Source organism: Triticum aestivum, chromosome 7D, assembly GCF_018294505.1.
Source record: "Triticum aestivum cultivar Chinese Spring chromosome 7D, IWGSC CS RefSeq v2.1, whole genome shotgun sequence".
Taxonomy (NCBI): Eukaryota; Viridiplantae; Streptophyta; class Magnoliopsida; order Poales; family Poaceae; genus Triticum; species Triticum aestivum.
Genome location: NC_057814.1, coordinates 481086131 through 481101522, shown reverse-complemented (window position 1 = coordinate 481101522; position 15392 = coordinate 481086131). Strand labels below are relative to the sequence as shown.

The 15392-nt window shown below is 51.0% G+C and overlaps 1 protein-coding gene across 1 annotated transcript; it reads left to right on the top strand.

Annotated features, from left to right (window-relative positions):
• The first annotated feature begins 5642 nt into the window (after nucleotides 1-5642).
• Nucleotides 5643-8199, top strand: LOC123165991 (calmodulin-binding receptor kinase CaMRLK). The gene is made up of 2 exons (XM_044583753.1): nucleotides 5643-7206; nucleotides 7347-8199. The coding sequence occupies exons 1-2, from the start codon at nucleotides 5871-5873 to the stop codon at nucleotides 7988-7990; spliced, it is 1980 nt and encodes a 659-aa protein (XP_044439688.1). The 5' UTR covers nucleotides 5643-5870; the 3' UTR covers nucleotides 7991-8199.
• The last annotated feature ends 7193 nt before the right edge of the window (nucleotides 8200-15392 follow it).

Below are 15392 nucleotides of genomic sequence, written 5' to 3'. Positions count from 1 at the left end.
ACCAGCGGCAGTACCGCCGGAGGCAGGAAGCCCTTGTCACCTTAAGAGTGCCTTCTTGGAGAGAAGCAAAACTGGACGACAAATATAAGCGTAGGTGCGTACTATAATTATCAAGAAACTTCTATAAAGTTGGACTCGATGTTGTTTTTCAGGGTCTGTTAATGTCTGAGTTGACTAACATCTTAAGTTAAGTGCAAGTTGCACCCTTTATTGAACTAGAGTTGTAATTTTCTTGATTGTTTATAACTTTAGAAAAACACAATCGGTATACACCTAGAAAAACTCTTTTTTAAATCACATGCAAAGTTAAGGTTTCTCGTGGTGCGTGCGCTAAGGTGAGATCTAATATCAGTTGCTTCAGATCTATTTGCTTCCGTTGTGAGTACTCCCTCCGTCTAGGTGTGTAAGTCATCTTACGAAAACCAAATAATCCCAAAACACTTAGGCGCAGTGCATTAACTTCTACCTCGTTTCTTGTTTCTTGACATATCAACCAATAAGGGATGAGGGGTGTGCATGCTTTTAATGACTTGAGACTACCAAACACGACATGCACTGGTTAGTTCATTGCATGCAATGCTATTAATTAGCAAATAAACATTAATATCTCTCGTTTTCCCCTCCTCCTTGGTCACGGTGCACAACCTAAGATGACTTACTCACCTAGACGGAGGGAGTAGCAATTGTTTCCAACATGTGTACAAATTAATGTTGATTCACCTCACCTTCGAATTTGTCCTCTAACATTCGACGATGCGTACAAATTCAGCCCAACAAATAGGTACGAAGGTGAGAACTAAATTTTCTCCAGCCTACTTCAACACAACAAATAGGTACATTTGGTTGAACCTTTTTTTTGCGAGAAACTTCTAATCTATTCATTTTCAATCATGACAGTACAAGGAACAACAGAGGTAATAAAAATTACAATCGTATTCATGGACCACCTAGCGACTACTATAAGCACTCGAGCGAGTCGAAGGCACGTCATCACCCATCCCTTATTGGAGTCGGGCAAACCTTGTTATAGTAGACAGTCGGGAAGTCGTCGTGCTAAGGCCCCATAGGACCAGTGCACCAGAGTAACAACCATGCATCACTGGTGAATAAAGTCATAGATCAGAAGGATCAAACCTATAAATACTGAAATGAAGACGGGCAAAGACCGGATCCAAACATATCCACTCAAGACTAACACTGATCAAATCCCGCGAGATCCAATGGAGATACACCTTCACACGCCCTTCGAGGATGTTAGGGGCACCATCCAATGGGGATAGAACGTGGGAGACATTATTCTACTAAGGGACATAGCCGCCGCCACACAACCCCAACCAAGACGCTGAATCTAACAAGAACGAGAACGGGGTCCCTCCCGCCAACAGGGGTCCTAGATCCTTCGCACCCCATGGCCCATAGGTCATCGGAGATGGGGTGGACCGACATTGACGCCGACGAGAGGAGAAGAGGCTTTTCTTGTGGAGGAGAAAAGAGATATGCAACGGGTGTTACATTTGGTTGAACCTGTCCAGCTATGCAATCAATAGAATCAATTGTGAACCTCTAACATTGATACAAAAAGCTAGGAAGCTCGGGCAAAGGTGAGAACTGAATTTTCTTTTGATATCAAACCTTCCATTGTTTCCAACATGCGTACAAATATTCATGAAAAAGGACATATATTATAACCTAAAAAAGTATGCACTAAAAATAAACACATGTTTGTTTATGATATGTCTCCGCCGTATCTATAATTTTTTATTGTTTCATGTTAATATTCTGTGCCCAGTGCCAGTTCGTGTCAAACGAAGTCCATGATAAAAAATTATGAACATTTATTTTGGAATATATGTGATTTTTGGAAAAAAGAATCAACGCGAGATGATGCCCGAGGGGGGCCACAAGCTCAGAGGGCGCGACCCCTACCCAGGGCGCGCCCAGCAGGCTTGTGGTGCCCCTGTAAGTCAGTTAGAGGTGTCCTTCGGCCGTAAGGAAGCTAATATCCAGATAAAAATCCCCTCAAAACATAAGCCCAATCAGAGTTACGGATCTCCGAAAATTTAAGAAACGGTTTTTGGCCAAAAAAAGAAACGCAAGACAGAAGAGAACAGAGAAAGAGATCCAATCTCGGAGGGGCTCCTGCCCTCCGGGGGCCATGGCAGCCATGTACCATATAGGGAAAACTCTCCTCCCATCTAGGGGGAGACTAAGGAGGAAGAAGAAGGAGGAGGGGGCTCTCTCCCCCTCCCTCCCAGTGGCGCCGAAACACCGACGGGGCAACCATCATGACAGCGATCGACACCAACAACTTCGTTGCCGTCAACACCAACTCTCACCCCTCTATGCAGCGGTGTAACACCTCTTCTCCCTGCCGTAATCTCTACTTAAACATGGTGATTAATGCTACATATTATTATCCAATGATGTATTGGCATCCTATGATGTTTGAGTAGATTCGTTTTGTCCTATGGGTTGATTGATGATCATGATTGGTTTGAGTTGTGTGTTTTATTTCGGTGTTGTCCTATGATGCCCTCCGTGTCGCGCAAGCGTGCGGGATTACCGATGTAGGGTGTTGCAATACGTTCATAATTTGCTTGTAGTGGGTTGCTTGAGTGACGGAAACACAAAACCGAGTAAGGGGGTTGTTGCGTATGGGAGTAAAGAGGATTTGTTACTTAATGCTATGGTTAAGTTTTACCTTAATGGTCTTTAGTTGTTGCGGATGCTTGCTAGAGTTCAATTATAAGTGCATATGATCCAATTACAGAAAGTATGTTAGCTCATCCCTCTCCCTCATATAAAATTACAATAATAATTACCGGTCTAGTTATCAATTGCTTAGGGACAAATATTTCTCTTGTGTTACAAAAGCTTTCTACTAAACAACTAACTTTTATTATTTTGCAAATTAATCCTAATTTTATTCTCGCTAAGTACTTCTAATTTTATTCTTGCAAACTTGTACTTACACCTACAAAGTAGTTGCATACTTGTTCTAGGTAAAGCGAACATTAAGTATGCGTATAGTTGTATCGGTGGTCGATGTAACTTGAAGAGAATATAAATTCTACCTTTAGCTCCTCGTTGGGTTCGGCACTCTTACTTATCGCAAGAGGCTACAATTGATCTCATATACTTGTGGGTTATCAGTTTATCAGATCACAACGTAGGTCTTTTTCCCATAAAACCTCGCGGACATGCATGTTTGTTGTAAATAATATAATAAACATAATATGACATGCGTAATTTTCTTTTGTAAACTTTCATCCATAAAATCAACATTGATTCACCTCACATGTTTGTTGCAGAAATTCCCCATTTGTCAAATACCGACTCTAAGGGTTGTTTTTTGTTTGTTTAGAGAGGTTTTATAGGTTGTTGGGGTTCAAAGAAGTCGGAGGAGTTTTTTAAGGGAATGCATCGAAAGCATTTAAATCATAAACACGCCTAGCTATAGTATGACCCACCTTATTTGCATCCCTCGGGCAGTGTTGGAATGATATATTCCCTAACCTTTGTGCAATCACGAAGCATTCAACCATAATTGCCGCATACGGAGTCAAGACTTCGAACACACCATTGCATAGCTGGACAAGTTCCACAGAATAAGATTCGACGATGATCAGAGAGCAGCCCAATTGCTCTACTTGAGCAAGCCTTTTTTCAAGTGCCTGAGAGAAGCCCAATTGTTCTACTAGAGCACGCCTTTTTTCAAGTGCCTGAGCTTCTGTTGTAGTCAGACTTAAGACATTGAACATTTTCTCAGCAGCTCCCGCTACTGCCTTGCCACGATCATTGCAAATGTAAACTCCAGTTGCACCCTTCCCATCCTCAAAGAATGCCATGTCAATATTCAGTTTATAAGAGCCTATTGGCAACTTTCTCCACAAAATTTCATGTGAATTTCTTCCTTGAATGGTAGCGCGATTGGAGAAGAAAGCCTAGGTAGCAAACCTCGTCCTAGCCGCCGAATCTACCTATTGGCTCTTGACAAGCTCATGCCTTTGCCACCAAATGTACCAGACGCCCGCTGCTACGATCTCCTTCATGTCAATCTGACTAAGCCTGGCGACGATTTGCGGCCGTTATGTAGAATCTCTTCCAAGACTATGGAGCTTGATTGATCAACAAACAACACTTTGTCAATGATTTCATGGATTCCCAGAGACTTCCAAACTTGTTGGGCTTCATCACACATGAATAGTAAGTACCTGATGTTCTCCCAGACGAAAGAAGAGTCCTTCTTCGGTCCTACTTTTAGCAACTTCCTATCCTGTTGCCAGTGCCCCAACAACCCATGGTGTCCATAGAAGGTCGATAACTTTTGATGTTACCTCATACCGAACTTTGTTTGTGTCTTTCATGGTCGAAACAAAACAGACCGATTTCTCACATATTTTTGCACGAACCCTATCAAATTCCCTAGGATAACCAGCTGGAAGTTTAATTTGTACCTCTTGAATATCACCCATGAGGCGACACATACCCCGAATCACGTTGTCGTGAAGGTAGTTATCTGGCAAACTAAGAACACTAGTCCACACAACAAATTTGTTTAGCACCATTGAATGAGGATTCTCGAAGCCGTCATACTCCTCCAAGATAGCAACTTGGTACCCGAAGAGCCACGGACCCCAAGTTCATCACTTTATTCCAGACTGCCAAGCAACCCAAATTGATAGTGAAGAAGTTCTCATCTATCTTCCTCTAGATCACTTGCTTGGCTGGATTCCAGACCGACCTCATGTCCGAGTACAACGAGATGGGCTAAATCCCCGTGTGGTATGCAGGCGAGCGATCGGTAGCCCTATAGGACCACCGGCGGCTCGACAATTTCCTCTTCCCAAACAAAGCTTTCTTGCTGCTCCTCTTGCATGCTAAGATGCTCCCAACAGGTCCTCCACATGTTCCGTCTTTGACGAACTGCTTGAATCACGGGAGACGACATAAAAAACCCTAGGTCCCCACACTGTCAAGATCGGGAAGGTGAACCAGTCACCCCCTTAGTCAGCCCGAACAGCAGCGGGGAAGAACATGGGAAGATCGCGCGCACAATGTAGACTCTCGGCGGCTGCCGCCGGAGGACATGCAAACTATACATGTGCATATCTCAGGCGGGCCGGGCTTCGGGCCGGGCCAAAAAAGTCCGGTGCTAAAAATCCAGGCCTGAGCCCGGCCCGGCCCGGCCATCGAGCCTACAAAATCGGGCCCAAGCCCAAGAAAGTCCGACGCGGCCCGATTTTGTGCGGGCCCAAGCCCGGCCCGACCTGCCCGTCGGGCTCAGTTCCAGGCCCGAGCCTGGCCCGATGGCACACTCGGGCTCGGCGCGGCCCGAGATTTTCAGGCCGGGTTGGGTTGGGCCGGGCTGCCCATGGCCAGGCCTAATGCAAACCCTAGGTTTTTCGCTTAGACTAAAAACAAGGCAAGAAATTGGAGGAGTTTCGTTTGTCTCCAAACACTACGATAGCACTCCCATCAATTTCTGAGGGAAATTCTGAGCATTAGCTTCGAAAGTCAAGAATGCAGAACAAGAAAAGGGGAATTGGCGTAGCAGATCAACCATCCTCATTCTGTCCACCTGACTCCACTCTTCCCAAGTCCACGATGGAGATGAGAAACCAACAACTCCTCGCCCCCATGTTTCTATCAGCACGCACTGCCACTATCCCCAGTAGCAGCTATTAAACCAGCTCACACACATCCCACCCAGAAAAAACTGAAAAGCACAGCAGCTCCCCTGCACGGCGTACTGCTCCATTCCTCCTCCTCCTCCTCCTTCAATGCCGCCCGCCGTTCAAACCTCCCATCTAATAACTGCGCCGCACCCGTACTAGGTACGAGTAGACTTCAAGTGCTCGTCCACCACCATGCCACTCCACTCCCACGTCCGCCGCCTCGTGCTCTTGCTGCTAGTTCTTTCCACTACGTTTCCCGACCCTGTCTCCTCTTCTTGCGCCGGCGGCGTCCGGGACGACGCGGCGATCGTCGCGGCCGCGTTCCGCTACGTGCGCAACTTCCGGCCGCAGGGCGTGCCGGCATGCAGGCCCGTCCGGGAGCTGCGCCTCCCGTCGCGGAACCTCACGGGCGCCGTGGCGTGGGCGGCGCTCGCGAACCTGTCCGCCCTCGCCGCGCTCGACCTCTCCGGGAACGCGCTCCAGGGCGCCATCCCCGGCGGCTTCTGGCGCGCGCCGGCGCTCCGCGCCGTCGATGTGTCGGGGAACCAGCTCGGCGGCTCGCTGCGGGTGGAGCCGAACCCGCGGCTGCAGTCCCTCAACGTGTCCGGCAACCGCTTCACCGTCGTCGCGGGGGTGGACGGCCTCCCGGGGCTCGACGCCCTCGACGTGTCGGCGAACAGGATCCGCGCGGTGCCGCAGGGGCTGAGGCGGCTGACGCGATTGCGCCGGCTCGACCTCTCCCGGAACGCGATGCGCGGGAGGTTCCCCGGCGACCTGCCCCCGCTCGACGGGGTCCGTTTCTTGAACGTCTCGTACAACAACCTGTCCGGCGCGGTGAACGCCAGCGCCGTGAAGAAGTTCGGGCCCTCGGCGTTCATCCACGCCGGCAATGCTTCATTAGTGTTCTCAAAAGACTCCCCTGCGCGGCCTCATCCACCGCCTCCGCCGCCACGAGGAACAAGTGCAAAGAAGGCTCATCCCGCGAGGACGGCGAAGAGCACGGCAACGAAAACGAAAAGAAAGAAGCATCTGGGCGTGGTCGCCGTGGCGATTGTGTGCGGGGTGGCGTCGGTGGTCGTCCTGCTCTGCTTGGTCGGATCCGTGGCGTGCGGGGTGGTGAGGTGCAGGAAGAGGAAGAACGGAGACAAGGAGGCGGAGGAGAAGAAGGTGCAGTGGGGTGAGAAGGAAGAAGACGAGGTGGTTGTGGCGGCGGCGACATCAAAGGGGGCATCGGCCGCGCCGGTGGTGCTCTTCGAGCGGCCGCTCATGGAGCTGACGCTCGCCGACCTCGCCGCGGCCACTTCCGGTTTCGGCCGCGAATCCCAGCTCGCGGAGCGCGGTGGCCGCAGCGGCGCCGCGTACCGCGCCGTTCTGCCCGGGGACCTGCACGTCGTCGTGCGCGTCGTGGAGGGCGCCATGGCCGGGGTCGGGGAGGACGACAACCCGGCCGCCGCGGCCGCGGCGTTCCGTGAACTCGCGCGGCTCCGGCACCCCAACATCCTTCCGCTCCTTGGATACTGCATTGCAGGTGAGTCCAGATTACTTTGGATTCTTTCTTTTCTGGTTGGAGCAGTTAGGTTCGGTGAGCAGGTCAGATGGATTGCCAGTGTGAGCTGAGCAACATAAAGTCTTGGCTTTTGAAATTGGAATTCCGGCCATTTATTGCAGGGAGGGAGAAGCTGCTGCTATACGAGTACATGGAGAAAGGCGACCTCCACCGGTGGCTCCACGAGCTGCCGGCGGGGCGGCCGGACATGGACGACGCCGGCGGGGACATCTGGGAGGCGGCGGAGGACAAGCGGTCGATATCCGACTGGCCGACGCGGCACCGCATCGCGCTAGGCGTCGCCCGGGGCCTGGCGTTCCTGCACCAAGGGTGGGCCGGGTCATGCCGGGCGACGGTGCACGGCCACCTCGTCCCGACCAACGTCCTCCTCAGCGACGACCTGGAGCCCCGGATATCCGACTTCGGGCACCTCGGCGGCGGCGGCGGCGAGGACGACGACGCGACGCCGGAGGCGGACGTGTACGGGTTCGGCGCGCTGGTGCTGGAGCTGATGACGGGGCAGGCGAGGTGGGACGAGGCGTCGGTGAGCTGGGCGCGCGGGCTCATCCGCGACGGCAAGGGGCTGGACATGGTGGACCCGCGGGTGCACGGCGGCGAGGCGGCGGAGCGGGAGATGGTGGAGTGCCTGCGGGTGGGGTACCTGTGCACGGCGCACTCGCCGGACAAGCGGCCGACGATGCAGCAGGTGGTGGGCGTGCTCAAGGACATCCGGCCTCGTGCGCTCGACGGCGGTGGCGACGCGTGATCATGCCATGCATGCACTGCCAGTGCGCTGCGTGTGAACTGCGCGCGTGCGTGCGTGGCTTGAACTGCCAGCCACCAGCACATGCCCTCGCTCGAGTGCACCATACACGTCACGGCTTTTCCTTTTTTCTACTGTAATAATCGGTAGGCCTCGTACGATGTGCAGTAGCAGTGACAATTCCGTCGCAGGGAACATTTGATTTCAGACCATTTCTCTCGTGTTGCTGCGCCCGTACACCATAAATGTGTTCCCGCCATTTAATTGCAAAAGCTTACACCAGAGCTCCATCGACAAGAACCAACGGGCAGCATTATGATCCAAGTTCCAACATGATTAGGAGGAGCAAGAAAAGATGCATGGCACCTGCATCTGCATGTGGAATCCATATGGCTTGGTACAAAAGGCCAGATCGAGGTGGAGAGGACGTAGGCGGACATGCTTTGCGAGTATGGCGTGGCAAGATATTGCTAAACTAGCAAAAGGAGATGTAAAACGAACCAACATGGGTTAGTGGAGATGAATGCGAGGTTGTTAAAATGTTTATACGGCTGGGAGTCAGAGATGAGATCTCACTGGGGTTGAGTTGGTTAGCCGCCTCGGCCGGGACCTCGGCGCTTTTGGCCCTTTTAGGTTTGTGAGGCCACACTACGCGAGAGTACAAATGGTCAAGAAAGGGCTCGATCTTGTCGGGTTGCCGCTGGATCGTTGTGGGCAGGGAGGCTGCCGCGACAGTTCAGGTCAGCGATGAGGTCTTGCTGGCTTGTTTCCACCGGTTGGTACCAGCCACAGTGGCGCTTCTGTCACGATGTGGGTGTGGGTCTAAGAGAGGACCGACTAAGTTGGAAGCACACCGAAGATGAAACTGTGTAGTACGTAGTACGTGTCCGTCCTGACTTCTCGGCATAGTTTAAAAAACCGAACCGGAAATCGAACCGGAAAGGTTATCGGTTCAGGTTTTTACTAGTCGACCGCCGGTTCACCGGTTTGATTGTCGGTTTTTTAAGCAATAAAATAACATATGTTGAGTAATATATGTGCTAATACAGTGTGAAATAATGGTCAAATAAAATTATTTCCATATAGTGGACAACAAAGTAGCACAACCGAGTTGGTTATTTGGCCGTGGGCAGGCCCCCCGTACTGCTCACACGTCCTAGGATTGAATTCCACTTCTCCCAATTTCTATTAAAAAATTCCTGGTTTTTCCCGGTTCAATGGCCCGGTTTTTTCACCGGTTTTCCAAAAAACCGGCCGGTTTTACCGGTTTTCTCCGGTCTGATTGCAGAACGGTCTTATTAGCTTAAAAACCGATGAGGCTGCCGGTTCCGGTTTTTTCCGGTTCGACCGCCGGTCCAGTCCGGTTTTTTAAACTATGCTTCTCGGTTATTGTAACGTAAATGTCACTTCGCCTAAGAAAAAATATGGAAGAGTCTGGGAATGCAATAGCTCGGGGCGGCGGCCCGGTGGAAGATGCTGGTGTGGGTTGGCGTCGAGGCTTCTGTGGTGACGATGGCGGGCATGAGCGAAGTTTTTTTTAGGTCAAAGTTGCCGCTTTATTTAACTTACGAAGTTCGGAATCTCATCCGACAAAACAGAAAGAACGAAATCCGGGGGAGCCCCCATTCAAACCTTACAAAGTTCATCACCCACACCTACTCTAGCTAGCTTATGTGCGGCAACATTTGCAGAACGTCTAATCCATGATACCTTAAACTCAACAAAAGATCTCAGCAAAGTTTTGATCTCCTCCACCAATGGCCCGGACGCCGAGAGCTCCTTTGAGTGATTCTTCAGCATATGCACCACTCCTTGAGAGTCTAACCCCACATGTAATCTTTGCAAGTTAACATCGTTCGCCACCTCGAGAGCCCGCTTACATGCCAAGATCTCTGCTACCTCGGGATCAGTCACGACAGAGAAATGGTGACACACACCCGCTCTGAAGGGCCCCATATGGTCCCTTAGCACAGCCCCTCCGCCTGCCTTGTCCCCCATTTTTGAAGTTGCACCGTCGGAGTTAACCTTGATCCAGCCCTCGGCCGGCGGTTCCCATCGCTGGGGCTGCGGATGAGCTGGAATGTTGCTTGAAGTGGGATGTGCCAACATCCAATCCTCCATTTGCCTCAAAACTGTGGCCAAAATTTCATGTGGCGGCTTGATCTTCTTCCTATCTCACGCCTCGTTCCTGGCTAGCCAAAGGCCATATAACGCCAGCACCGTCGCTTGTTTTGCGTCATCGGATGCTCCTGCTAGCCACTGCATTAGCCAACGAGCTACCTCTCCCTGGGAGTCAAACTGGCACGGTGTGATCTCCACCATATCTCCCATTTCCGAGCGAAATAGCTGCCAAAAAAGTACAGAGTGTTGACACGACCAAAACCGATGATCTATAGTTTCCCCACGACCACAGGCAACGCAAAATACCCCAGGCTTTGTCCTTCTCCGATGGAGCTCTGACCCAACCGCCAAGCCATTTGAAATCAACCTCCAAAGATGAATTTTGGCCTTCCCTAGTGCGTTCGTGCCCCATAGCGCCATATACCCCCCGTGTTTATTCACAGAGCTAGAAGATTCCGGCCGTCCGGAGCTCGCTCTAATCATAGCCATTTTCAGATGATAGGTAGAACGTACCGTGAAGGCTCCATTCTTCGTGTAGTTCCACGCTTGACAGTCATCAACTCCCACTCCGCCCACCACTATCTGCAATATGTCGCTGGCATCATCCGGCGTGAACATCTCGAAGACCCGGTCGCGGTTCCATGTTCTACCATCCGCTGCAAGGAGGTCAGCCACCTTTGTCACACCCAGCATATATATCTGGCCAAGTGGCTTCATAGATCCGTTCCTCGGAATCCAGTTACTGTGATGTATGTTAACTTTGGAGCCGTCTCCAATTCTCCAAACAAGCCCTTCTTGAAGGAGATCTCTGCCGTGCAAAATGCTCCTATAAGTATATGAGGCTGTCGAAGGGCACGTCGCACTCAATATGGAATCATCTTTGAAGTAGCGCGCCTTCAGCACTCTCGCAACTAAAGACTCCGGGCATTGCAGGACTCGCTAGGCTTGCTTTGCAAGGAGAGCCTGGTTGAACGCTACCGGATCACGGAATCCCATCCCGCCATCCCGCTTGGAGGTGCACATTTTCTGCAAGGAAATCCAATGTACCTTTCTCTCACCGTCCCTTGCCCCCCACTAGAATTTCGAAGAGATAGAATTCAGATTCCAGCACGTTTTCTTTGTGAGGTGGAAACAACTCATGGTGAAAGTTGGTACTGATTGGAGTCCCGACTTGATGAGAACCTCCCTTGCTTTCTTAGACAGACCCAAGCCCTTCCATCCGCTACATTTTCCTTTCGAGCTCTCTGTGACATACCGAAACGTACCCTCTTTTGATCGTCCAACTTGTGTTGGGAGACCGAGGTACCGTTCGCTTAGGGCTTCCGAGGACACACCCAACACCGATTTGAGCTCCTCTTTAGTGGTGTCCTGACAACCTTTGCTGAAGAAGATTGAAGATTTTTGCAGATTCACCTTCTGACCCGAAGCCTCCTCATGTATGACCAATATCTCCCTTAGTGTCTCTAGGTACTCCGGGGATCCCTCCAAGAACACAATACTATCATCTGCAAATAAAAGATGTGTAATATGGGGGCCAGTGCTCCCAATCGTAACACCTTTCAGTTTATTTTCTGACTGTGCTTTCCTCAAGAGTGCAGAAAAACCCTCCACACAGAATAAAAATAAATATGGCGAAAGAGGGTCACCCTGCCTGAGTCCTCGGGATGGTAAGAAACACCTAGAGCAAGCACCATTCAGCGTTACCAAGAAACTCGCTGTCGTCACACAACACATGATCATTGCTATCCATGTCGGGGCAAAACCAAACCATTCCAACATCTGTTGCAGGAACACCCACTCCACTCGATCATAGGCTTTCATCATGTGATGCCCCCGATTTGACCGTACACTAATCATGCACGCAAATGTGTACGATCAAGATCAGGGACTCACGGGAAGATATCACAACACAACTCTACAATATAAATAAGTCATACAAGCATCATAATACAAGCCAGGGGCCTCGAGGGCTCGAATACAATTGCTCGATCATAGACGAGTCAGCGGAAGCAACAATATCTGAGTACAGACATAAGTTAAACAAGTTTGCCTTAAGAAGGCTAGCACAAAAGTAGCAACGATCAAAAAGGCAAGGCCTCCTGCCTGGGACCTCCTAACTACTCCTCGAAGCCGAACTCCATGTAGAATCATCCCCGAGATCTCTAGCTCCTGGACTCCAGCATCTGGTTGCGACAACCAGGTATAGAAAGGGGAAAAGAGGGAGAAAAGCAACCGTGAGTACTCATCCAAAGTACTCGCAAGCAAGGTGCTACACTACATATGCATGGGTATATGTGTAAAGGGCCATATCGGTGGACTGAACTGCAGAATGCCAGAATAAGAGGGGGATAGCTAATCCTGTCGAAGACTACGCTTCTGGCCACCTCCATCTTGCACCATGTAGAAGAGAGTAGATGGTAAGTTCACCAAGTAGCATCGCATAGCATAATCCTACCCGGCGATCCCCTCCTCGTCACCCTGTTAGAGAGCGATCACCGGGTTATATCTGGCACTTGGAAGGGTGTGTTTTATTAAGTATCCAGTTCTAGTTGTCATAAGGTCAAGGTACAACTCCGGGTCATCCTTTTACCGAGGGACACGGCTATTCGAATAGATAAACTTCCCTGCAGGGGTGCACCACATAACCCAACACGCTCGATCCCATTTGGCCGGACACACTTTTCTGGGTCATGCCCGGCCTCGGAAGATCAACACGTCGCAGCCCCACCTAGGCTCAACAGAGAGGTCAACACGCCGGTCTAAATCCTATGCGGGCAGGGGTCTGGGCCCATCGCCCATTGCACACCTGCACGTTGCGTACGCGGCCGGAAGCGGACCTAGCCTAGCAGGCGTTCCAGTCCAATCCGGCGCGCGCCGCTCCGTCGCTGACGTCAAGAAGAGCTTCGGCTGATACCACGACGTCGAGTGCCCATAACTGTTCCCGCGTAGTTGGTTAGTGCATATAGACCAAATGGCCAGACTCAGATCAAATACCAAGATCTCGTTAAGCGTGTTAAGTATCCGCGAACGCCGACTAGGGCCAGGCCCACCTCTCTCCTAGGTGGTCTCAACCTGCCCTGTCGCTCCGCCATAAAGTAACAGTCGGGGGCCGTCAGGAACCCAGGCCCACCTCTACCGGGATGGAGCCACCTATCCTTTCAGCCCCCTCATCAGAATCACTTGCGGATACTCAATGAGCCGACCCGACTTTAGTCACCACATGTGTCATGTATATAAAGTATATAGTATATACCTGTGATCACCTCCCTAGTGATCACGGCCCGATAGTATAGCATGGCAGACGGACAAGAGTGTAGGGCCACTTATGGAAAACTAGCATCCTATACTAAGCATGTAGGATTGCAGGTAAAGGTAACAACAGTAGAAGCAAGGACAGGCTATGCATCAGGATAGGATTAACGGAAAGCAGTAACAAGCTACACTACTCTAATGCAAGCAGTATAGAGAAGAATAGGCGATATCTGGTGATCAGGGGGGGCTTGCCTGGTTGCTCTGGCAAGTAGGAGGGGTCGTCAACTCCGTAGTCGAACTTGGCAGCAGCAGCGTCGGTCTCATAGTCTACCGGAGAGAAGAGGGAGAAGAAACAGTAAATACAATGCAAACATAAGCATGACGATGCGTGACATGACAATGAGCAGTGCTAGGTGTGCCCTAACGCGGCAGTAGGTGATACCGACGAAGGGGGGAAACATCCGGGAAGGTATTCCCGGTGTTTCGCGTTTTCGGACAGATGAACCGGAGGTGAAATGTTACAGGTTCACTATGCTAGGGACGCGTGGCGGATGAACGGGCTGCGTATCTGGATTCGTCTCGTCGTTCTGAGCAACTTTCATGTACAAAGTATTTTCATCCGAGCTACGGTTTATATTATATGAATTTAAAAAGATTTAAATTAATTTTAGCATTTATTTAATTAATTTAATACAACATTATCCAGAACAGTGCATGCTGACGTCATCATGACGTCAACACGACGTCAGCAGTCAACATCGACCGTTGACCTGGTCAACCTGACAGGTGGGTCCCACCTGTCAGGGACTGTTTAGCTAATTAACAGTGGTTAATTAGGTTAACTAGTTATTAGGTTAATTAATCTTAATTAGTTAATTTAAACAGGATTAATTAAGTTAATTATTTAATTAAAAAATTAATTAATATTTTTATTTATTATTATTTTTAATTCCTTTTTTTATCGTTCCAGGGGGTTGGCCCCACGTGTTAGTGGCTCATAGGGGGGTTGGTAGCGCAATTAGCGCTAATGGCCTATTAGGCCGGCGATTTGAGCGCCGGTGGCTTTGAGCCACGGCGGAGGCACGGCCGGCCGGAGTGGCGCAGCCGCGGTTGCGGCGGCGGGAGCGGGCACGCGCGGCTGGGCGCAGGTGGGTGCCGCGGTGGAGCGGGGTCGGGCAACGGTGCGCGGAGGCGGGGCGTGCGTGCATCGGGCGCGGTCGGGGCGTGACGACCACGGGACGCGGCGCGGGGAGCGTGGCGTCGGGCGCACGAGCGGCGGCAGTGGCCGCGGTGACCGAATGGGGAAGGGAAGGAAAGAGGAAGAGAGGCCGGGGGCCTCACCGCGGGGCCGTAGGGACAGGGCAGCGGGGCTCGGGGAGGAGGACGGGGACGTCCGGCGACGAGGGGCGGTCCGGCGATGGGGCGGCGAGGTCCAGGGCAATAGGGCGACTTCGGGCGAGGTGGCGGGATGATGGCGACGTCGGGGTGGTGGTGACGACGACGTCCGGGGGGAGCGCGACGACGGCGTCCGGCGGGGAGATGGGATCGGCGGGGGCTGCCCCGATCCAGATCGGGCAGGGTGAGAGACGAGGGAGCGAGGCGGAGGGCGTCGGGGTTCGATCCCGATCCAGGAGGGGATCGGGGGGAGGGAGAGTGGGGGGAGTGGGAGTGTTGGTGCCTAGGGTTTCGGCACCAGGGGGTTAAGGAAGTGGGGATGGGCCGGCCTGGCATGTGGCTGGGCCGAGGCCCGATGGGAGGGGGGCCTTTTGGCCTTTTATTTATTACGTTTTATTTTTTTACTTGTTCTTTTCTATTTTCTTTTATTTCTTAATAGTTTATAGTTTTACCATAAGAAAACCCCAACTAAAATAGAGTTACAATTCCAACTACTGCCACAAAAAGTTTTACCCCTGAACAAAATAGTTTAGTATTTTATAAAATCAAAAAGGTATTTATTTAATTGTTTTAATTACTTAAGTGCATTTAAATCTTTTATAAAAATGTGGTTTCTTCATCATAAGTACCTATGCAT

What these genes read in the sequence shown, in the direction of transcription:
- LOC123165991 (XM_044583753.1), top strand. Translation starts at nt 5,871, where the DNA reads ATGCCACTCCACTCCCACGTCCGCCGCCTCGTGCTCTTGCTGCTAGTT. An exon ending in CCTTGGATACTGCATTGCAG is followed by an intron (nt 7,207 to 7,346) that starts GTGAGTCCAGAT and finishes CATTTATTGCAG; the next exon opens with GGAGGGAGAAGCTGCTGCTA.